Source organism: Harmonia axyridis, chromosome 4, assembly GCF_914767665.1.
Source record: "Harmonia axyridis chromosome 4, icHarAxyr1.1, whole genome shotgun sequence".
NCBI lineage: Eukaryota > Metazoa > Arthropoda > Insecta > Coleoptera > Coccinellidae > Harmonia > Harmonia axyridis.
In genome coordinates, this window is record NC_059504.1 from 28,581,939 (window position 1) to 28,606,907 (window position 24,969).

Sequence of the window (24,969 nt, forward strand, 5' to 3'; positions counted from 1 at the left end):
CCAATGTTTTGCTATTAGCATTTCCATCCTTGTCACAATACACCGATTTCAATGATCTCTACCTAGCGCCCAGTATATGTTATTAAAGGTCTATGGTTATCCCCAACTAGATCTGAGAACAGTGAAATTGCAACACTCTAATGTTTTTTCCCTATTTCGGTGTCGTAATGAGTTCATTACAGTACCTACTAAAATCAGTGCTGTAATGAACTCATTGGAGCATTGTTTTCAATTATATTTTTTGTTTTGTAGTAGTCTATATTGACTCCCGATCCTATCAAATTTCAACACACATCAATTGTCAAAATAATATAATTTGATTTCATTAATGATTTGCAACATTATTCGCAATTCTTCTTGATTCTGGTGGTGCTAAATCGATTTCGTCCGACATAATTCACGAATTCACGTGCGTAATTATAAACTATTTCAAAATTCGAAACGTACGTTTCAAATTCAAATTCCGTAATCTGTCAATTTTCGCCAGTCACACCAACTAAACAAGATACAATACAAAGTTCACTAGGATGTATGATATGAATTTTCCTTTCAATTTCGACAATATTTCACAAAACCTGACTGAAATAGAGAAAATATCGTCTAATACGTTGCAGAAGGCAATTCCAACACTTAAGCGAAAACTCGCTTCTTCGTCGCTCGTTTTCGAATTTCGCATTCGTATTGGAATGAGAGCCCATTCTGCAACTTGTTTTGAAATATACTATTCGAACACTAGGTAGATACATTTCTTCTTTAGTTGATTGAAACTAATCAGGAATCCTCAGACAAGACAAAGCAGATCTATAGCATGATTAAAAAGAGTTAAAATCCTCACTAATGATCCCCGTATCGTTTCTTCAATTATTATGTGCTCATAAACTCGGATAGCTCTTAATGTGACAAGATACAAGCCATCAAATTCATTTGTGCTCGTTTCAGATCTGATTGCTCTATCAAAAAGACAATTAAAACGAACGAAATGGTACGTTCTACTGACTAGGACCGTTGGAGGAGTGTAGTAGATAAAACGTGTCATTTGCATCATTAATCTCTAATGAGACAGGTAAAACTGAAAAATATGCAGCATCACGTCCTTATTATCAGGAACAAAGGCCCAAGTATGGCTTCGTTATCTCGGTCTTTTTATGGTTGCACTGAAAGTGTAAAGGATAAAAGACATCGCAATTTGATTTAATAACTGGCAAAGGGAGTCCAATCGACCGTAGGGAATCCACCAATACCTCTTTCGGATCAAGGTTTCACTTTTCAGTCTTTTTTTTAGTATTTCAGTATGTGATTACAGAAATAGATATTTAGGTATGTTCGATAGATATTTAGGTATGTTCGAAAGATATTTAGCTTTATTCGAAAATATATAAAATAAAAAAATATAAAAGTCTCGGGCGATTATTCTGACATTAAATTAAAAAAATTTTAAAAGCACTTGATGTGAAGTCACAACATTACTAAATTCTTCTTAAGGTCATTCAAGCTTACAACGAAACATACCACTAGGTACAAATATTTATATGATTAAGATTGAATACTTCTTTTCTTTTGCTATTCTATCAATTCATTCCAGATCAAAAGATTGACATACTTTCAAGAGGGCCATAATTGTTTTAATGTGAAAACAAATGAAGTGAGTTGAAAGAAACAGAATATTCACTTGTAAATATTTATATTGAAAACTTCCAGTTTATTTTCAATGCCAAAATCAAGATGATTCAGGTACTAGAATCAGCTATGATGTACACTTCATAAAACAAATTTGATTACAAGTGGAGCCTAACTTATCCATTTTCCGTTGAATACATAGCCATTTCATTTCCATATTTCCGTTCTGATGGTTTCAAAAATATTGATGCACACCAATATTCTATCGACATATCAGAATCAGATAGTTGAAACAAATGAAATGCTTCATTTTATAAAGGAATTACTAGCGATCAGATTGCACATTGATTTATTTTGGATCCACACAATACTTGGGAAACAGCACTATACGGAACAATATTCAATTGGGTTTCTTCAAATCTTTTTTGTCATTGTAGAGAAATTTCAAGTTCTTCTTCTTATTCTTCTATCCTTTATAATGTGCCGGGCAGGTCGCCATCTACACATGAAACATATCCAGTTGTCTAAAACTTCTAACTTTCTAGGTGGTTCTTCAATTCTTCTATCGACTCGAATCTTCAGATTACTCTTCGGAGGGATCACCAACAAAAGGACAGGTACATGTTGTCTATATGTAGGACGTAGGGTTGAAACAGCGCCTACCTCAACTCAGATTCTCAAAAAGTATAGAAACTAAAGGTCTGCCAGGTACCACAGTTTAATTTAAAATCTGTTTAAATGTTGAAGGGGATTGGGTTTTTGGAACCCTGTTTAGCAAGAGCGTATGCTCTTTCATTTCTCTCAATGTTAGTGTGGCCCGGAACCCATACCAATTTGATGGAGAAATTATATTTGTGGAGATATTGTAAGTTAGATCTGATGAAAAGAGAAATATGATCGTTCTAAGCCGAAATAGACCTGTTGGCGATCTTTTCCAAGGAACTCTTCGAGTCAGAAACAAATTTCAAGTTCAAACTACGAACTTTCACAGAATAATATCATTTATTCATTAATATTAAAATGTAATGTTGAATGGTTGCTAATGTACAAAATGAAATGAACAGCGATAATAAATGAATGGTAATAAATATCTGAGCTAATATGGGTGGTTGCGAGCTTAATTCGTTATTATTATCGAGAATGAAACAGAAAATCAAGATAAAAAAAAATTCAATCTTTATCGTCAACGATATTGGGATAACCCATTTATTCTATTTTAAATACTATTTCATTCAACTAATGGAATGTGAAAAGTGAGTTAATGATGGTTTTTTAATAGAGTAGCTCATTTCCAAGGTTCATATGGTATAGTTTTATGCTTAGAAAACTTCAGAATGCAGGTTTTCAGGGGTGACATAGCATTACGAAAATTTAAAATGGCTATATCTTTTCATCAACGCCGAATTGGAAAACTTGGTAAAGGAAAAAGTGTTCCTTATGACATCAAGAATCTACTTTTGAAATATATGTACATGTTGAAGACTTTTCTTTGAAAGAGTTATTTTCTGCGCTGGAAATCTGGAGTGATTAGAAGTGGATATCATTCATTTATTATATTTGGAGATGTTTTCATCTAACTGTAGATAAGGTTTGATAGAACTACTATTACCATGTCCTTCTATTTTAATAAGTTCTTTTTCCGATACACCTACTTTAGACATTCGTGCAAAGGAGATGGCTCGGGGAAAATGATTTGAAATTGTTTTGTTTTTTATATTTAAATTTGACAATTATGTAGACTTTCTGGTCCATTTACTGATTTCATATATCATTATTTCATAGTTGACATATTTTTGTAGCAGCCAGAAGTTTTTTTCATCTATTGTTAGGATTTATTGTCAGAAATAACGTATATATTTAGAAATTCATGTTTTTGCTTCTTTCAATCATTAGTTTATTTAGAAGTCTCACTAGGCAACGAATTAACGTATTATACTCGTAGTTGGATACTAGTCGTTGTTGGCACACTATTTTGCGACTCCCTGTGTGATTTTTGTGAAAATAGTATTATATTGCATTTCACCACATGGGGTATCATCATTTCCAATTTCCTTTTGAAAATTATGAGTTCGAACGTTTTTAAAATCATTCATTCGAACATTTCTAAAATCAAACTACACTGCTCAACAATTGATAGGGATCACTTACTTGTTCTAAATTTATTTCTGAAATATTCGCTCCAAGATTATAAATTTAGTCAGATATCAGAGTATTTTCAGTTGATAATATGGTTCACTTGAGAAAAGAATGAAAAAATGGAAAGTTGGAGAGAAAAAAAGACTTTATTAGGAACACTCAAAATTCTGTGTTTGAATAACATAAAAATTTTATGATGAAACCACAAGAAGGCTGAAGTTTCGGTTAAGCTAGTACCTAGTTAGTCCCCCACGAGCTCGTCTCAAGCATTCTACCCTACGAGGCATACTTTCGATCAAACGATTTATAAAATTTTGGGGCAAATTCGTCCAAATATCCCGTAAAGCGTTAGAAAGGTCCTCCAGGTTATTGATCGGTTGTTCTTAGGTTGACAATTGTCTAGACATCTCAGAACCAGACATGTTCGATGCAATTCATGTCTGGAGAGCGAGCTGGCCAGTCCATCCTATCAATAGCATGAGTTTCTAGCGCTTCATTAACCAGACGACTACGGTGTGGACGGGCATTATCGTCAATTAAAATGAAATTCTCGCCCACGGCAGCCGCAAACGGAACAATTATGGGTTCAATAATCATATCGTAATATCTCTGGCTGGTCATGGTGGTGTTCTGCAGAACAACCAACTCTGTGCGTTGGTTCAAACAAATGCCTCCCCATACACATATAGAACCTCCGCCAAAAGCTGTTGTGCGTACCATAAACTGTTCTGCATACCTTCGACCTCCTTCCCTTCAAGCAAGAATACGTATATCGGAGTTGACCAAACGAAATCTAGACTCATCCGTAAATAAACATCGGCTCCAATCTTCAAGTGTCCAATTGCGGTGCTCCTCAGCTCATTGCCGTCGATGAACCCGGTGTTCCCTATTCAAACGGGGATGTTGTACCCTCCTACGTGCTCTCAAACCACGAACATGTAGTCGTCGTCTTACAGTCTGGTTCGAAATTAGAACTCCTGTTGCAACTCTCAGTGATCTATTGAGCCGCGACGCCGGGTAAGTGGGATTTCTCCCAGCATTGGGGATCAAAAGACGATCTTGGGCAGCTGTTGTACTGCGCTGCCGACCTCCCCCATGAACATAAGCTACTGAGTCGTTTTGGATGAACCTATTCCAAGCCCGACTCAAGACACTTTGCGAAACATTCAACCGCCGGGACACTTCTCGCTGGGACAAACCTTCCTGTATCCACCGTATGATTTGGTCCAGTTGCACAGGAGCCAAACGTCTTCTCGGCATGACTGATAAGCTGATATTGTTCTCATTTCTTCAATTATTGTCACCTTATGTGTTTTAACGAGAGAAAAAACAGATTTAATAACTAATACCACATTGCTTTTCACTCCTCCTGTAACAGCCTACAGATAATAATCGATTTTGTGAACAAGAGCCGATGAAGTGAGGAAGACTTTGATATAATCAACTCAAAACATCTTACTTTTTCCTTAGAGAACATTTAATGTACAGATATTCACGAGATAACTTGAAAAAAATACAAATGAAGAGAAGTTCATAAGTGATCCCTAGCAATTGTTGATCAGTGTATTTCTCTTCAAGATCTTCGGATTTGAGCCAGATTCAGTTGTGAAGTAGGTACTTTGGGGAACATTTTGGGGATGTAACTCATAAGGCTTATTAGCCGATATTCTGAAAATTTTCTTGCTCCGCTCTGGTCTCTAGAAATTGTGAATTTGGTCAATTTTACCCGTACCCTGTAAAATATCGTATGAGCTACATACCAACCGATTAATTCCGAATTCTAGGCAAATAACGTTTATATGTTACAGCTCTGAGCAATTTTCAGAGCGGAATTTCAGAAGAGTTGAATGATTATTTCGAAGAAATCCTTCAAATCGAGGAACTTGGAAGAACATCAAAAGTCTATCAAACCTCATTTAGATATCAAATGAATTCAATTTATATGGTTTGGACCATGAAAGCTTCATATTACAAAAAAAAGGAAAGAACGCTATTATTATTATTGTAACCATCTCATCACAGTGTTATTGGAAAATATCGAGGGATGAATTTAGCCATGCCACGTAAGCCCTATGGCCTTTTTATCAACAGTTTTCCGAATGTGAATTATTGCCTGAACCTGGGTTCTCGATCTGCAAGGATGAGATTTTGTTACGAGTATTATTTACCCTATCGAATTTCAATGCACATCCCGTTCTTCTCGCCGATGAGGTTACTTTCTAGTCATCCCACGTTTCCAGAACCCATTCGATGAAGATTTTCCCCAAAATTGGTTTTGTTAGTGGGATAAGAAGGAAAATATTCAATTACTTCCTTGTAACGAACTCATTGAGAAGCAGATCCCCTGCTGTTTATTAAGACGACAGTGATATTTGAGTCTAGGATATACCTAGTTTGATGAATAACGTTTTAAAATTGAAATTTTCATTACATCTTTTATCAGGCCTAATGTTGGATTCGATATTTTGTCACAACCTCAATACTCTTTATTCAAATCTACTTAAAATTTATTATTTGATACCACTTATTGGTCTTCCATCTTAATCCTGAATCCGTCAAATTTTACTCGGAATTAAAATTAAAATATATTTTGTTTTCAGATGAATATTGCTTAATTGAGAAAAAAATAATTCGAAATCCTTGTTCTGTTTGAACTTGTACTGTTTGAATGATCATTATATTGATTTGTCATTTTGATGCTTATTTATTATTGAGTTTACTTCTGTTGATAGGATAATTCATAATAATTTTTGTTTTATGATTTTTGATTTATTTTTAATTCCACTTCGAACTGGTCAGTTCGAATTATTGGATAAATATATTGAACACATTTGGTTCAATCAGCTTATCAAATATCAGAATTACTCACATTTTCATGTATCATCTTCAGAAATTTAATCTTATAATTGAATTCCTTATCAGTGAGTCTCCCCTGATAATTTGTAATTATATTTGGCGAGTGTAAAATATCACAGTTATTTGCAGACTGGGCTCCTAGAGTCCTGGCATCTAGGATGAAATCACGTGTTGAATTTAAATTTTTTTTGTTTTTTTGTTTATTTTTTACCAATTCAATCGAAAAGATATAACTCCATATCAGTAATATTATTACGTATCTGCGAAAAGATATCTTCCTCAGTTCATTTGTTTTTGAAGCCTTACAAAAAATGGTTCAAAAATATTGAAATTATATTTCAAATGCAGGCTACTTATAACATTAACATAAATATGATGTAAGAATTAATGCATGATCGGAAATAACATTCACCTGAGCTATCGAGCGATATTCACAAAAAGGTAAGCTCGCAGTACACTGAGACAACGAAATGGGGAAATTAAAATGGAAATTATAGATTTTTGTGTCCTCAAAAGATCATTGGGATTTTATAATGAAAAAAAGGGCCTATGAATGAAAAGAATTCACAAGGTGAGATTTCACATTATTTTTTGTCGGTGTGTGATTTTTGAAAATTAAGTTTTTTATATATATTATAATAATATATCACATTATATATCGTATGTTAGGGATATTTTGTGAATAGGAATGTTGCGTCATATAATGAAATCAAATGAATTGAGGACCGTTTTAAAAATACCAAATTTATTATTATTTATTTTCATTATCTTGTTCAATAAAATTGATTTAAAATGTGTTGATTTTTATTGACTAGCACGCGACTACGAACGCCAATCAGGGCAATTTGACGTCATAGCACTAAAACGTTTAGAACATAGACAAACTAATCTTATCTAGAACTAGTTTATCTATGGTTTAGAACGTCAGATGATATAATCAAACCGACTTGACTGTCAATATCAGCTACTATAAGTTCAGTTTGACGGACCGTTAGCACGCAGTGATCATAGATAAACTAGTTAGTTTGTCTATGGTGGTGACTCTTTTATGCAGTGACCTTACCATAATACCGTGACAGAAACTTTTTTTATTTATTATTTTTTTATTTATTTTTTATTGGTAATTTCTATATTTTTTTCGTGTTTATATAGGGCTTATCTACAAATTAAAAGCAATTCCAAAATATAGACAACGTCCCTATAATATATCCTGTATAATCTATATAATAAACTAAGTTTTCAAAAATCACAAAAACGGAAAAGAGATAATGTGAACGCAGAAGCACCTTGTGATTTTTTTTCATTTATAAGCTCTTCACTCAAGTTATCACATCTAAAATCCTTTTCTTAAAACTTCTTGAAATAGGTCTAAGTCCGAAAAATTTGATTCATACATATGAACAGGACTGAGATATCTCTAAATTAATCATGAAACGTGTTATTCTTCCTTAAATATCATCTAGAAGGTCAGGAGCTTCAATAAACTGCAGTAATCAGTCATAAAAATAAAAAAGAAAACGAATTGATTATTTATATTAAAAAAAATTATTTGCAGAGTTTTTTTAATTGAAAACCATTTACTAATATTTTCATTGGCTGAAGGACTTCGATCGATGGCCTTTTGGATTGTTCCAATAAAGAACTGTTAATAATATTTTCAATATATATCGCAACAGTTAATTATTTTATTCAACTAGTCTCTACTAGATGTATTCAGCATTAGCCATATACTTCAATTCTCCTCATGGGAAATAATCAAGTTGGTCAAGATCTGGAGATCGAGAAGACCATGAAACGGGTCTTCCTCGACCTATCCATCTATTTGGTTAAGTATTTTCAAGGTAATATCTCACTTCTGAACCGAAATGAGGTCCATCCCCATCATGTTGAAAATATATTCCTGTAAAAAGGCCTTGTAGCATGCCGGATTGAAAATTTTTTTTAAGAAATCAAGTGAATCGAACTTGCCAAGCGACCGTCAGAAATTTGAGTATTAAACACATCATCTTTGGTGAACTGAGCTTCATTTATTTCCTTTACGCATAACAATTAAACGAACATTATATCAGCATATGTTTATACCCTGTAGCTTACAGATAAACCATATTATTATTATATATTCTTAATTTGTTTATTTGATCATTTTGATAATTCCTAAATTTTACAACAATATGGAACACAACCAATAAATAATTACTATATCGAATTTCAGTTGCCATCATGTTTTTTCAGAATAGAAAACGACCACAAAAAATGCTTCGAGAGATTGATATTTTGTCTTTGAGCATATTTATTTCTGCTGTTTATTGTTGTTTCACTGTAGAAAAATTCCATATATTAGCAAATAATCATCTATACTCGACGTTCACTGTGTTTCAAAGAAGATTTTTACTCTTCATATTCATCACGACTTTTACAAGATACCTCACTCCCGAAAAACTTAATTTTTCTAACCTCATCCAATTTCAGAAATTTATTAAAAAAGAGTATTAGATGTGATAACTTTGAATGATACCGCGCATTGAAGCTGAATTTATGTCCTTTTTGAAAATATAAACAGTGATTTTTAAATCGAAATACAAAGTGATATATTTAACCTGAACTCATTATATGAGAAATAATGAGTCCGGTCCTAGAATATTGAAATGATTTATTATTATATTTCTGACTCGACCTCGGCATGTGTCAATTATATCCCAAGTTCCAATAAATTCCGCCACTAAGTTTGGTTGTGATGATAGTTTAATTATTTACATAAATATGCAAACTCACCTTGTGGCTTTCTTGGGAAAGGCAGAAATTAATTTTTTGCAGTCAATCTATACTCACCTAGTCCTACTCTACCTCTGGTAAGAGCAGTTATAGGTACATCCAGGAAACCCTGTGGATACAGAATTTTAAATGACATTCAATAAGAATTCATTCCATGGAATTGCTGGCTAAAAAACTTCCAAAATCCAAATGCTGACGATGATAAATATTCACGAGCTCCCCCTGCGAACAAAAGTTCAATCATCCAAAACCCCATAACGAAAACATTCTTTAGCTGATCCTCAAAAACCCTGAAAATTTCCAATATCACACGCCGAAAAAGGCCCACATCGGAGCATATTCAAAAGAACAGCAATATGGCTTTTTCAATTTGGATAATTCGATTGCATCATGCATCGCAAACTTCAATAGGCCAGCAAAAATTGTTATCCCGCCGACCTCGCGCACTATCTGGATTTCGACTTTGATACAATGCGGAAGCAGCAGGAGAATAAATTGAAATTTTCATTCATGAAGAAGCACCAACATGTCTGCAGGGATAAGGCGGGATAATGGCCATTGTGCTGAAAGGGTATGTGAAATACTTGAGAGGCAATTTCGGCAACAATATATTATGAGGAAGATACACAAACACAAGTGCAATATATTTCCTGGTGGCGAAGGAAGGGCAGGAGGTATAAGAAGTCTATACATACTTCATGTATTTCATATTCTTTGCATTCTTCATTATGAAATACGATGCTGTTTTCGCTACTGTGGGAAAACGAAATGCTTTGCCCCTTTCAACTCTGGTAACTCGATGAGCATAAGAATGATGTCTCATCGTAGCCATTAATGTTTGATGAAAAGAACGAACCCGTGGAAATAACAAAAGAGACGACTTGTCTGTTTTTATTTTGAATTTATGTCAACATTTTATGGGTCGTGTCAGATCATTGACAGATTTATCATTCAGGATGATATTTAAATTAATAGTAAACTCCCTCCTTTGGGTCTGATTTTATTAGGCAGTGTCTATTATTATTCTTTATTCGGTATTTTTCAATATTGTCCCTTTTTTCAACGGTTGGTATATTATACAGGGTGATTCCTAACTATGGTACAAAGCTTTAGAGGGTGATTCGTTAGGTAGTATTTAAAAGAAGTCGTACGAACATATGTTCTGAGTTGCTTTCTTCCGAGATGCAGGGCGTATAAATAAGGTAGGTATTTGTAAATTATCGTAATTATTCTTGAACCGATTTGGTTGAGATTTGGTAAAGTTAGTCGCAATAATAAGACCTTTATTTAGCCCTAACCAGATTGAAATTGTTAGGTCCACTTGGCGTCTCAACTGGGACTACAGCCAGAAATAATGAGGAAAAAAATACGATACTGATCTCTTTTCCGAGAAAAGTAATAGCCACTCTATTTCATGTCATGACCACCTGGTTTGGAGAGCAGCTAGAAGTGATAGTATATTTTCATATCTCGACAACAAAGCTTGATATGAAGAAGATACACCAAAGTGTTGTATAATCAGTTATTTAATTGAAAAAAACTAAAAATGTACGATAATTTAAAAATACCTTAATTTTTTTTAAATTTCATCTCTCAGAAACAAGGCAAGTCCGGACAAATGTTTTTTATTAATTTGATTTATTTATTAATTTATGTTAATAAACCTAATATTGTATCAAAGAGAAGAAGCACAAAAACTTTAATTTGGGCTGCATTGTCTTATATATGGAATATATGTTTATTTGAGGTATATCAATGAGAAACATTTAATATTTACTATATGTCGAAAAGGAGGTATATATTCGTTTTTTATATGCTTTTCAGTTCACCTAATAAAACTCCAAAAAAGTGATGCATAACATTGTGTTGAATTTAATAATTTTAATTGATTTATTTGAAATAACGTCAATACGTTACTTCAAATAAGTCAATAAAAATTATTAAATAAATCATCAACACATGGGTGATCAAGCAAAAAAATAAGATGAAGCAAAGAGAAGTTAGCAATTATACAAAAAGAAGTTGAAAATTTATCGCCCCAAATCGAAAAAAAATTTGCATTCAAATTTCTCTATTTCTAATGAAAAGTTTTTTTTATTGTTATGTACGCATTTTTTACAATTGAATATTCCATAATATCATAATATTCGATGGCAAACAGACTCTGAATAACACCAGCGCCCCACCACTAAGCTACCGTGGCAGTTAAAGTTCCAACCGCATACGAGGAACCGCTTCTCCTGGAATCAAATGTTACTAGTATCCTCGGTGGCTTAGTGGTGAAGCGGGGGTTGCGGTTTCGGTCCATGCTTGAGGAGGTACTTTTTTCGGGATTAAATTATTGTCTGTTAGTCATCAAATATCATGCTATTATAATTAATTTCAGACATCAACCAATTTTTCTGATGGAAAATTCCAGTTTTTCATCACAAACTTGACAATTTTTTTGAAATAGAGTAAGTATTGCCTCAAACCATGACCTCAAGATCAATAGTATCTTCATCAGAGCTCTTTTCACTACTATATCATTTACATCCTAGCCTACAAGCTTCAGAGTACTAAGGAATATTTTTTTGCTTGCTTTGATTATTCGAAGTGACTAGGTTGAAATTTAGTTTAAACATGTTAAATAACCCTTCGAATTATCATGCCAAACTTTAAGAGAATCATCCAATCAGAGCTCCTCACCTTGATGAACTTACAGACAACAATGACATCATGATAAATTACATCTCATTTGGATCCCCAAACAATGGGCAAGAAGAGACCGATATCAAAAATTCCTTCCGAAATAAAAGACCTACGATAATTTTGGGAGACTTAAATGCGCGGCATTCTGACTGGAATAGCAGGAAAACAAATCCCAAAGGAACAAAACTGAGTGCTATAGCAGACAAATGTAATCTGTTAGTACTAGATCCAGAGATCCCACTCATATCCTCGAAACCACAGGAACGATGGACGCACTTGACATAGCATTAATGGAAAATATATCAGCGAATTATGAAATAGAAACCAAGATGAATCTCTCATTGGATCACAGCCCAGTGATCTTGACCTTAGAAATCGGAATAGACAGACTACCCACGGTCCGAAAATCAATTAATTGGACAAAATTCGAAGAAATCATTCAAACAAAAGTGTGAAGATACAAAATAAAGGACAGCTAGACGAGGCAATCGAGGATCTAGAAAAAAAATGATCGAAGCTGAAGCACAGTCCACCAAGATAAAAAAAATACCGAAGAAGAGTCCGCTCCCTCTAGACGTGAGAATTTGGTTAGAGGAAAAGAAAAAGGTGAAGAAACATTATAGACACACTTTGAACCCCGGTGACAAAACTATACTCAATAAATTGACCAACGAAGTGAAAAACAGAGTCAGGAAAGTGTTCAAAGAAGACTGGGACAAGAAGCTAGAAGAAGTAGATACGGAACACCAATCACTGTGGAAAATGACGACAGCACTAACTGGAAAAAAAACGAAAGCGAAGATACTAGCACCAAAGAAGTACCTAACTATCACAAATGAAAAAAAGGCAGAGATGTATGGAGAATCACTGGATAATCAATTTAAGCCGAATGCAAAAATCAACGACGACCAATTCAACCATCAGTTGAAATACACGGAAATATAACAGACGACGATCACAATGAAATGAAAGAAGATCCAAAAGAAGTGACTCAAGAAGAAATTATCAGAGCATTGAAAAATAGAAAAGCATAGATGGAATACACAATCAAGCAATTAAAAACTTGCCAGTAGAAGATCGAGAATAAATCGTTCAAATTGCCAGATTCAAACTAAAAATTGGATAATATCCAAACAAATGGAAAACGGTGGTACAATCTCAATTTAGAAGAAAGTAAAAAGCAAAAAAGACCCAACGAATTATCGACCCATTAGCCTTTTATCGGCAATAGTAAAGTGGTAGAAAAATTAATTCACAGAAGACTAACAGATTTCCTGGACGAAAATAATGACAGATCACTAGTTTTGGTTTCGCGAAGAGCATTCAACGATTCATCAACTGGTACGACTAAAGAAAAATATTAAGGAGCAAATGAACCTCTTTACAGATACGGGTGCAATATTCTTGGATATAGAAAAGTCATTTGATAAAATGTGGCATCAAGGTTTGATATACAACATGAAGTTGTTGAAATTTCCAATCAAACTTCCGAGATTAATACAATCGTAACAGGCATATATATATATATATAAATAAGAACAAAACGAAAGTTATGGTGATAGGAGACCCTGAAGAAATAAAAATAAGGTTGGATGGGACAAGCATAGAACAGGTAAAGACCTTTAGATGCTTGGGAGTGGAATTGAGTGAGGACGGGAAACAAGACATAGAAATCAATCGCAGGATAGAAAGTACAATAAAACTTTACCACATCATGAATAGCAGTTTCATAAGTAAGAAGGAAATTTCCCAAGGCACCAAGATAAAAGTATATAAGGCAGTTTATAGACCGACATTGACCTTTTCCTGCGAGTCATGGGCATTGAATAGGAGACAGAAAAGTAGAATCAAAGCAGTAGAAATGAAATACCTCAGAAGAGTGAAGGGAGTAACAAGATTGAATAAAATAAGGAACGAGTCAATATGTCAAGATCTGGAGATAGAGCCATTACAGGATTTTGTAGAGAGAAGACAACTCAGCTGGTGGGAACATTTAAATAGAATGAACAACGAGAGGCCTGCGAAGCAAATATGGCAGGCCAAAATCCAAAAGAGGAAGAAGAGAGGAAGACCAGAGCAAACATGGAACAACACCATCACCGAAATAATTAATGAGAGAGGACGAACATGGAGAGAAGCAAGAGATATGGCTGTGGGTAAAAGAGCATGGACCAAATTCGTACATGGGGGAGAAATCCAACAATGAAGAATTGAATTTTTTTTATTTATTTGTTAAATTGTTGAAATATTCTTTTATAATGTAATATTGCACCCTACACCATTTTCATGGTAATTGGGTTTTTTGATAATATATATATATATATAACAGGCATATAGAAAATTAAGGGTGAATATCGATAGTACAAGGTCGATGACCAGAGAAATTGAAGCTGGAGTTCCTGAATCCTGATCAACTTTTACATGGCAGCAATACCAAAAAAGAATAGATGCAAGATAGTCCAGTTTGCAGATGACACTGCCATATAACACAATAGAATTACTAGGCAGTTACAGATAGACCTAGATAAACTGATGGAATACTTCAATAAATGGAAATTCAAAGTGAATACTTCGAAAACAGTGCAATTTACTTCGGAGCAGTAAAGAAATAGAAAGCAGGAAACGTAAAAATAGAAAAACAGACGATACAATGGAAAAAGGAAGCAGAAGATCTATGATTAATACTAGATGAAAGAATGACCTTCAACAAACATATAGAAGAAAACAGAAAAAAGAAAGGTAAAAGCACGGGACACTGTACCCGCTGCTCTACCCCTTAAAGTAAACTTTCCTCAAAAAACAAGCTGAAGATAATGAAAATAGTGCAAATATCAAGCATTACGTAATCAGGAGTAACCTGGTATAATACGAAAGACAATAATAAGAATCTGTTTCAAAGTACGCTAAATACAGTAATCAGAACAGCGGTTGGCGCCTCATGTTATATAACCAACCAACAAATCAGAGAAGAATTGAAAATCGAAACTATTGACAAACATAGAAAGAAGACAATAGCAACGCTGAAAGAGCATGAGGATAAGGAATTAAGAAATATACTACAAATCAAAATAAGAATGACAGATAAAAGGAAATACATGTTTCAAAGAACCAAATAGAAGAAAAATGTGACATGCAGTAGGGAGGATAGTTTCCTAATTAGACAACAGTAGGAAATAGGCGAAATCAAAGTAGAGGCGTAGGGAATAAAATTTCAGTCCTTATGCAAATAGAAGATCTGAGAACAGTTCTGTGGTCTGTAACGGCACATGCATGAATGAGCGTTCCAAATCTCCTTATGCCAAGTCACTGTTTTTTTCACATGCACTAGTAGGACTTGCTATATTTCATTTCAAGTAATCATCTCTGGATAATAAGATCCGGAATCAATCAAAGTCTAAACTAACACTAAATTGATATACAGTCATCCCACGCCACGTATCACCAGCAAGTATTCCCACCATCCACCAAAATACCAGCGCAATCATTCCCTATTCAAATAAAACTACAGACTCCCGCATATGCCAGTTGAGCCGGATGCATTAGATACGAAAACACCTAAAAAACCTCATGTACATCGCATCACCTTCATATTCAACCGCATTCCGCAACAAATATCCAGATATTTCTCTCTTGGCCGTTTTATATGCGTCCCCAGGGCTACGTGTTTGATTTCAGACCACGGATTGGTTATAATTCATTTTATTTGTGCATGAACGTAGCATCTGCTCCCCATCGAAATATTCATTTCGTGTTCATGAGATACAAAAAGGAATTTCCAATGCACGTCTGATTGTCTGTTTATCTTTCCGACAACCGACGTCCTCGACGTCGTCGTCGTGTCAACTGCAAACAGCTGTGCTGACGCGTTGGTTCTATCGGGGGCTAAGAAATCGACTACGACGCTTTTTTCGCAGGGAGGATTGCTGGAGATAAATTGACGGGAATTTACATACTTGTGTATTGAGGATGTCAGTGGCGCGGACTGGAAATTGATTCCGTCTGAAAATATGAGATGAGAAAGAGTGTATTGGGTTTGCTGCTTCTGAATCACCCAATTTTCCAACAAGAATTATTGATTCGTTTTAACACGAAAACATAGCTATGGGTAAGTAAGGGGAAATCGGGATGAATCAATACTTATTAATTCGTTGCGTTGCACACCCTTTATCTATAAAGCAAAAAAAAAAATATTCTCCAAACAGTGTGTGACGGCATTTCTTCAAGAAACGAAAGAAATGTTAATTGTATTAATGGTATTCTAAAAACGAAACATACGGGACAACCGGCGTTATGAACTCATTTCAAAAAAATCCTCGGTCATGACGATTTTTGATTCGAGAGCTACAACTTTCAAGTTCAAATTCACATCCATATCGCTTCAGCCCTTAGTGTTACAACCCCAACCCCTAAATTTCGAATGGGGAATATAAGGTAGATGATAACTCTATTGAAAGGTCTTTTTATCCTGAGTTCAGCATATTAAATTTTTTCTTATTTGATCCATTAGTTTTTATGATATTCATATTTGAATTTCGAACAACACACACATTTTCCCGTCAAGCATTCTGTGTAATAAATCGAATTGATAATTCATTTATTCTGTAGTTTTGATGCAATCCTTCCATCAACAATAAACAAGAATAAAGGTATATGAATGTTTATGGATTTTAGGCCTACAGTGAAAGAAAACGATTTCAAAAGGCATGTTTCGAGAACTTCCATTTAAAAAGCAACATAGATTATTGCTGGAACACTGTAATATAGTAAACTATCGGGTAATTAAATGAATATCAAATTAATTGTTCAAAAGGTCCTCCTCCCTAGCCCATACACAGAGATTCTGCTCGAATCTAGTCTTCCCGTTGGGCGGCATTATTGGCGTTATTTCCCATTTTTTTTAATAATTCGTAGACTTAAGGCCCGGTGCACACATCCGACTTTTGCAGTTACGACACCCGTTGCGGTGTCGTACCTATTCAATGCACACTACATACTACACCGGCGTGGTTGCGGAGCCGGATCAATTCAATGCGCACTAGTTTCCCATTCAGCATCGTGAATGTAATACTTTCTGGACTTATTTGATTATAGTATTTGTTGGATCATAAAAATTTAAAACTTTTCCAGTTTTTCATGATTTCTACGAAACTGTCCTCATATGATCTTGAAATCTCTAGCTGTTTCAAAAATTGAATTTAAATTTTTATCAATAAGAGTTTGAATAAGACACTTTATTACTTTCGCAATAACTATAGACAATGATAAAATCATTCGGAAGAAAATATATAGGCTACCTGCGGACTCACCGATCATGAGAAATAGAGATGACTTGTTGAAAATCCTGTTGTTCGAAGAATTGATGAGAACAACATACTACTACCCAATAAATTTTTCTTATGACATCATCTCATTTTAGTTTCTTCAATGAAGAACTCGATATCCAATTCCCTCATCTCTACCATTGTGCGAACTCACGACAAAAGTCGTATGTGTGCACAGGTCAATATAGAAAAGAGTACTGAGAGATCGCATGTACGACTGCGGCCTAGAGGGACATGCTACCAAAAAACGACCGCATGGTGGCAGTTACGACGTCGCAACGGCACGGCGGGTAGTGTGCATGCTCCCATTTGATTCTTTTTACCACAGGCCGCAAGTACGACACAGCAACGGTGTCGTACGGTAGTGTACATGCTCCCGTTTGATTCTTTGTACCACAGCCCGCATGATGGCAGTTACGACGCCGCAACGACACGGTGGGTAGTGTGCATGCTCCCATTTGATTCTTTGTACCACAGCCCGCAAGTACGACACAGCAACGGTGCAGTGCTGCCAACCCTACCTAAATTTAGGTAGATCTACCTAAATTCGAACTAATCTACCTTTTTTGAGCTCGATCTACCTTAATTCAGCTCCACGCGAACTTTACGGTTTTAGATCAACGACAAACCGTTTTACCAGTAACGTGACTATGAAAAAAATCTATTCCTTATTAACGCTGTCACATCTTAATTTTTACGCACGCCATTGGATACGAAGATCTCAGGAGATCAGCGGCGGAGTTTCAGAAACATACAGATGCAAAGAAAGGACCGAAATGGGTAATGAACTAATAAATAACGATGGCTGCGCCTCAATACGCACTTGCTTGATAGAAAAATAGCGATAGTAAATATGGTTGCATGTACGTAGGAAAAATAGATAGGTTCGTATTGCTCGCAGATTAATTGAATCGATCCTTATGCTTAAAAAAAAACAGAATAAAATAAGATCGTCGAAAGGAATGAGATGAGACCCTCTGAATGCATCGAAGGCTGCCGTCGGGAAGCAATAAAAGACCCTTTTGGGTGTTAAAATAATAACAACTTTCTTCAAAGCACGCTGTTTTAGTAGAATTGCTGAATCGGGATATTGCGATTTTGAAGAAACAGAAAAGGTGTCGTTTTGTATAGGTAAGTTTTTTGCTGAATTTATCGAAAATATGGGTGCCAGGAATAGTGGAGGCGAAGGAACAAGTCGTGGTCCATTACCGAAGAAAAGAAAGTATTACCAGACCTATAAGAGTGATTGGAAAAAAATAACATTATATTATATATATTTAAATTTTAATTTTAAATCATTACATAAATACATATATTTCTTTGTTTTTCAATTTTTTTTTATTTTGTAAATTCTTATATTTTTTCATTAATTCATCAATATTTATCATTAATAAAGTATAATTCTATGGATTCAGTTCTTTCAAAACTCCTAAAAAAAAAGGAAAAAATAATCTACCTAAATTTGGCAACATCTACCTAAATTTCGAACCTCTATCTACCTTTAGGCCCGGTGCACACATCCGACTTTTGCAGTTACGACACCCGTTGCGGTGTCGTACCTATTCAATGCACACTACATACGACACCGTCGTGGTTGCGGAGCCGGATCAATTCACTTCAATGAAGAGCTCAATATCCAATTCCCACTCTGCCATTGTGCGAACTCACGACAAACGTCGTATGTGTGCGCAGGCCAATTTGGAATAGAGTACTGAGAGATCGCATGTACGACTGCGGCACAGTTGCGGCCTAGAGGGACATGCTACCAAAAAACGACCGTAGGCTGGCAGTTACGACGTCGCAACTGCACGGCGGGTAGTGTGCATGCTCCCATTTGATTCTTTGTACCACAGGCCGCAAGTACGACACAGCAACGGTGTCGTAACTGCAAAAGTCGGATGTGTGCACCGGGCCTTATTTGAGCTCAGTAGGTTGGCAGCACTGCAACGGTGTCGCAACTGCAAAAGTCGGATGTGTGCACCTGGGCTAACTCTTCAACTGCTTCTAGCTGCGTAGCGTGGATTCTGCTGTTTAGATGACTGCAGCGAAAAAATGGAACGGTGAAATTTTTGTACAAGCTTTGAGACGTATTTTATTTTGACGTGCTTTTTTGGATGCACTTTATTATTTGAATCTGCTGTGCGATTCTTGCATTCATTATTTTTGAAAAATAAATAAATTATTTCAAGTCTTTCTACCAACGAAACATTTCTGAAATGAAATATTTTTACCTTAATTGTTGATGAAAGTAATAGAAAGTAATTATTCAAGACAGTTAACGATTATCATCGTACCACAGAATAAATTAGTGAAAATTTGATTAAATCACTTACCATGCTTGACGGAATAACCAGTACCTACTGTAATAAATTCAAATTTGAATATTTCGAAGATGAATTCCAATGGAAAAATAATAATTAATATGCTGTAATTTAGGGGTTGGTGTTCTAAAACCAAGGGTTGAAGCGAAATGGTTGTGAATTATATCTTGAAAGTTGTGCCCCTCGAATCAAAAACCTACGTCTTCAAGGATTTTATCGAAATAAGTTCATTTCGTCTGTTATCTCGTCTATTTCGTTTTCAAAAGCTCATCCTGTATATCATGTGTTCATCATTCAGAAATCTTTATTTTCAATTCTTAAAAAGGTTTTTCAAAAGCTTGTGGATGGTGGAGGAGAGTAAATCTGTTATTTATTTGGTTCTGTGATTGCAATATTCTCGAATTATACAGGGTCTAACTGAACGACTACGGAAATCTTAACAGGATGTAGATCCAAAGAATCTCTACTTGCTATAAAAAATCCTGTTTATGGAAGTTTTACGATTTCCGAGTTATTCTTTATCATTACAACATGGAATTTTTCTTATTCATTTTTGCAGTGGAATATTATTGAATATTTGTTTGTCAAAAAATGTCTTCCTAAAAGTTCTGATATGAACATTACTCACATCCTCTCTCTAATAACTTCGAGAATTCATTCAATGTAAAAATTAGAATAATAATTCAACAATATTTCATTGAAAACATAGATTTGAAAAGTGTTGAATTGTATTTGAAGAGCAAAAATTTCTACTGAGGGTAAAATAAGTTCATTAAAAAAATTGTTCCTGATGCGGCAAGACTTTCATCATGGTGATTTTTTCACATCTGCTATAGAATCTTTTTATATACATTTTTAGGGTTTGAGTGGAAGAGCAGGGGTGTATGGCTTCATCACCATCTGAACTCCGCCCTGTGATTGATTTTTCTGATATTTTTTTTGGAATTGTAATATCTTTATTCTCTTCAATAAAGACATTATTATTATTTTTATTATTTTTCCTGAAGTTTGAGGTTGTTTTGCGGGATATACTGCATAAAGATATATTTGTATTCCTTTCGATTTATCTCAATTTGTGAATAATAATAATAATGAAGAAAATTCAAATATTTATTATTTATTTATTAAAAATAATAATAATAACTAGAATGATCTTCGAAAAAATGTCAGTCATGTCCTGTTATAAACTAATCCATTATTTCTATTGTGTTTTATTTCCTATAGTATTGTATTTATTCGTATGCAACAGTGGAATTTTCATGACTTGAAAAATACCTTGACGACAATTTGTGAAGTAAGTTTGGGGACTGTTTCGACCTTCAGGCATAGAAACACTTAGTTATAAAACACTAGTTTTTCTTATACTTGAATTCAAGTCATCTGAAACAAATAAAAAACTTCGTATATAATAATATTTTATCAAGTTAATGCATTCTCAAATTACCTATTGTATAAAACAGGAGTTTATTAAGATAAATAAATCTGCACTAAATTCTATGTGAAGAGAGACTCAGCTATGATGAGTTAGGTTGAAATAACGAATGATAAATTAGTGGAGTAAAACCACTGTTGAAAGTTTACAGCATGAATAATATTATACCGCTGACGTTGAATTGGCTTGGCGCAGTGGAGAACCAGCTGCCTCCTTTTGAGACATTTTTCGAGCGGTCGTTCTCCGAACAGATCATTTCTTCAAGAAGACAATTCAACTCACTTGAAATTTTGAGGTTAGGTTAAAATCTCATTAATGGTCAAATCCCATTAGAAAATTTTGTATTCCTGATTATTACGAAATACAGAGTCGATCGAGATGAAATATTATTTCGATGTGGAATAACAGTTTCAAGCATCAAATAAATTTAATGTCAATCGCTCAACTGGAACCAGATAGAATACAAGAAAAATATCGTCAAAAATACTCTGTGATCACAGATTCTACCGAGTTGAGATGTTGCGAGCAGTTGATGAGCAACAAACTCAAGCTCGATGCGAAAATTTTTGAGGATAGCAGCATCAGAAAAATATATACAAAATTCAGATAGGATTCGAAACAAAACAATTCAATGAAAACAGATCAAACCTAGTGAAAAATTTGTATATGAATGAACAATGATGTAAACAAAACATTATGTGATCGCATCATTGGAACAAAGAACTAGATTTAAAACGAAAATGGTTCAATAAAAATAAACCAATAATTATTTTACTTTTCAAATCAATGAAGGAATGAAAAAATGAATGAATAAATAAACGAATGAATGAATAAATAGATAAATAAATGAATGAATAAATTAATCAATGAAAGAGTGAACGAATAAATAATTAAATAAATGAACGAATAAATGAATGAATAATCGAATAAATAAATGAATTATTGAATGAATAAATAAATGAATTATTGAATGAATAAATAAATGAATAAATGTGTACGAAACGTAAAGAAAATACCACAAATGATCATCATATCATATAATAAATTTCCTTTCAAGCTGATAATAGTCACATAAAATTATTTCAACAGGTATTTCATATTTCCATATTCATATCGAAGTACGTTGTCTCCAAAAAAGTCTGGATGGTTGTATTCTTTTGAAGTGATCATAGCCTTCGCAATTGAAATTGGATTCTCCAAATTGGCATCGTCTTCGAGTAGACGTTCTCTTATATTAGAATATCTGTTATCTATATTTGATATAAAAATATCTCTTATGAGAAAATCACGTGAAATTCCAAATTCACATTCATTCGATAAATTTATCAAACATGTGAAAAACGTGTCGATTGTTTCAGATGTTGATTGTTTTCGATTGAAAAAATTATGTCTGTTCAGTCAAATTTCTTTTTGGAACAAAATGATTCGTTAGTATTTGAATTACCTCATCATGTTCGACGGATTTTATGTCAAAGTTGAATGAATCATAAATTTCCAGTCCATCAGGTCCTATATTATGAAGTAAAATCGCAACTTTTACCTTTTTTATACCTTTGTAGCCATGTTGAATTCTTCAAATTCTTGTTAATTTCAGAAAAGGTATTGTTGACGACATGGCTCTGCCGTGTTCATGTCATGACATCGCCGGCATGACTTTTTGCTCTCCTCCATCACGGAATGTTGAGATTAATACACAATCACTATTCAATCAAAATTAACTTTGATTTTGAAGAATTAATGATTGTTTTTTGGTTTAAACATTTGACTTTAAGGTTTAACACCTGAAACCATGTTTCTTATTTAGATATTATATTGGGGAATGGATAATAAAAATTTGACTTGTTCTTTATGACGACTCTATTCAATCCTACAATTGTATCAGGTTGGCTGCGTCTGAAGCGTATATTCATTTACATATATGCGCATGACATATATACAGTAGGTATACTATATTACCGTAACAATATGCACGTTGAACTGTAGAATTAATATTTCTTACTTGATCGAATGTCATCATATTTAATTTACGTCGGTCATGAGGTCATTAGAATTATGTTATATATACTTTGTTAGTTTAAGAAATAAACGGTCATTGAGACATGATCCGCATTTAAGTCACAACCCTTGAGTCCTCAAGAATCCATTATCTTAGATCCCAAGGTAACGTTGAGATATTAAATCAACAAAATAAATAAACAAATAAATACATGAATGAAAACATAAAAAGTATGCATTTTCCACAGTCTTCATTCAATTTTGAGTGAAACTCGTTTTGAATCCGGCAAAACTAACCGTTTTCAAGATGATTGTGCTTTTCTGAATACAAACATATTAGTAATGAAAAATTTGTTAGGCAGAAATGAATTTCACAATGCCAATTACTGGTTCAAATAAGAGCTGGATATTCAACCAAAAAAATAATGACACTTTCAACCGCTTTTGCTTTTCGGAATATACTGATTACCCATTGAAGGGTTTCGACACCATATGAATACTTCTGCAAGAAAGCAGCCTGTCGTGAAAGTGTCATTATTTTTTATGGTTTTTTGTCCAGTTGTTATTCGGACTATTAATTGAAATTGTGAAATAATTTCTGCCGATGAAATTTTAATTACTGGTATGTTTGTATGCATGAAAGCGCAGTTTTACAGAGAACGGTTAGTTCTTCCGAATTCAAATTAGTAGACATTTTTTACTCCAATTTCAATTGAATAAGAATTGCGAAAAATGCATAATTTTACCAGTGGCTTGAAAAATTGGGGAGAAAAGGAATTATTATGCCAACCTTGTACGTCACTGGTGGCAACTGAAAATGTAATTTTTTTTTAAATAAAGCACCTATTCAACACAAAAATTCTTTCAAATTCAATTGAAAAATTTTGCCGTTAAAATTCTGAATGAAAATTACTTTTAATTTTTCATATTCAACACCTAGTACCTCTGCAACGAACTACGTTTGACAGAATAAATATTAAGAAAGTTCTATATTTTTCAAGGAGAATGTTCTGTTTCAATTTCGCACCAGTTTCAAGACACCTTGTATAAAAGTATGTATAAAAGACAAAAGTTAAGAGGCTGAATTTCTCATTCACTTCAGCCCGAAATCAATGGATAAATACTGCTACGCATTAATATTGTTTAATGATCATTTTAGTATATTTCCAATGAAACCGTACCGATTACCGAAAACGAAACTCTTAATGCGAATTAAATGCCATGGCATCATTCAACGGAAGGCAACTACCAATTTGTGTTAGCGAATATTATCGAAACATATATTCTGCGGTCGGAGCTAGACGATAAGATTGTTTATATTGTAATATACCAAATGTATGTGAATCTCTAATAATTGTAACGATTGATAAAAGGATATTCAAGTTGGAGACGAGCATGGATCTAATACTATTAACTACTAGATGCTCCTCTAAGAGGATAATAAACACTACAGAACTTTGACACCAATGTTCAAGAGAGATAAGGTTTACGGCGTCGAGTCAAACTGAAAACATACCATGCACGAGAATATCATTGGAAAGTATCACCTATATTTATCTGAACTTCAAGGGCGTATTATCTTAATTTCAACATGAAAATGATGAATATGTTTTCATAAAGCAATATTTCAATTTTTCTCTTGAACAACACTCCAGAAGTTTCATGGACTCTTACCTTAGAGGGCGCGAAATCTCAGTAAACCTGAATGGTCCCTGCTCTGGGTGGGTGGGTGGTGGCAAGGTCGGGTGTTCCGCAGGGTAGTGTTCTAGGACCACTTTTGTGTACACTTTACATTTCCTCATTGATAGATAATATTCAATGTAATCAT

At 34.2% G+C, this 24,969-nt stretch overlaps 1 protein-coding gene across 1 annotated transcript; it reads left to right on the top strand.

The window, feature by feature from the left end:
- Positions 1 to 13,624: 13,624 nt before the first annotated feature.
- Positions 13,625 to 14,278, top strand: LOC123678646. Its single transcript, XM_045615780.1, has one exon. It carries the CDS (start codon positions 13,625 to 13,627, stop codon positions 14,276 to 14,278), a length of 654 nt encoding a protein of 217 aa, XP_045471736.1.
- The last annotated feature ends 10,691 nt before the right edge of the window (positions 14,279 to 24,969 follow it).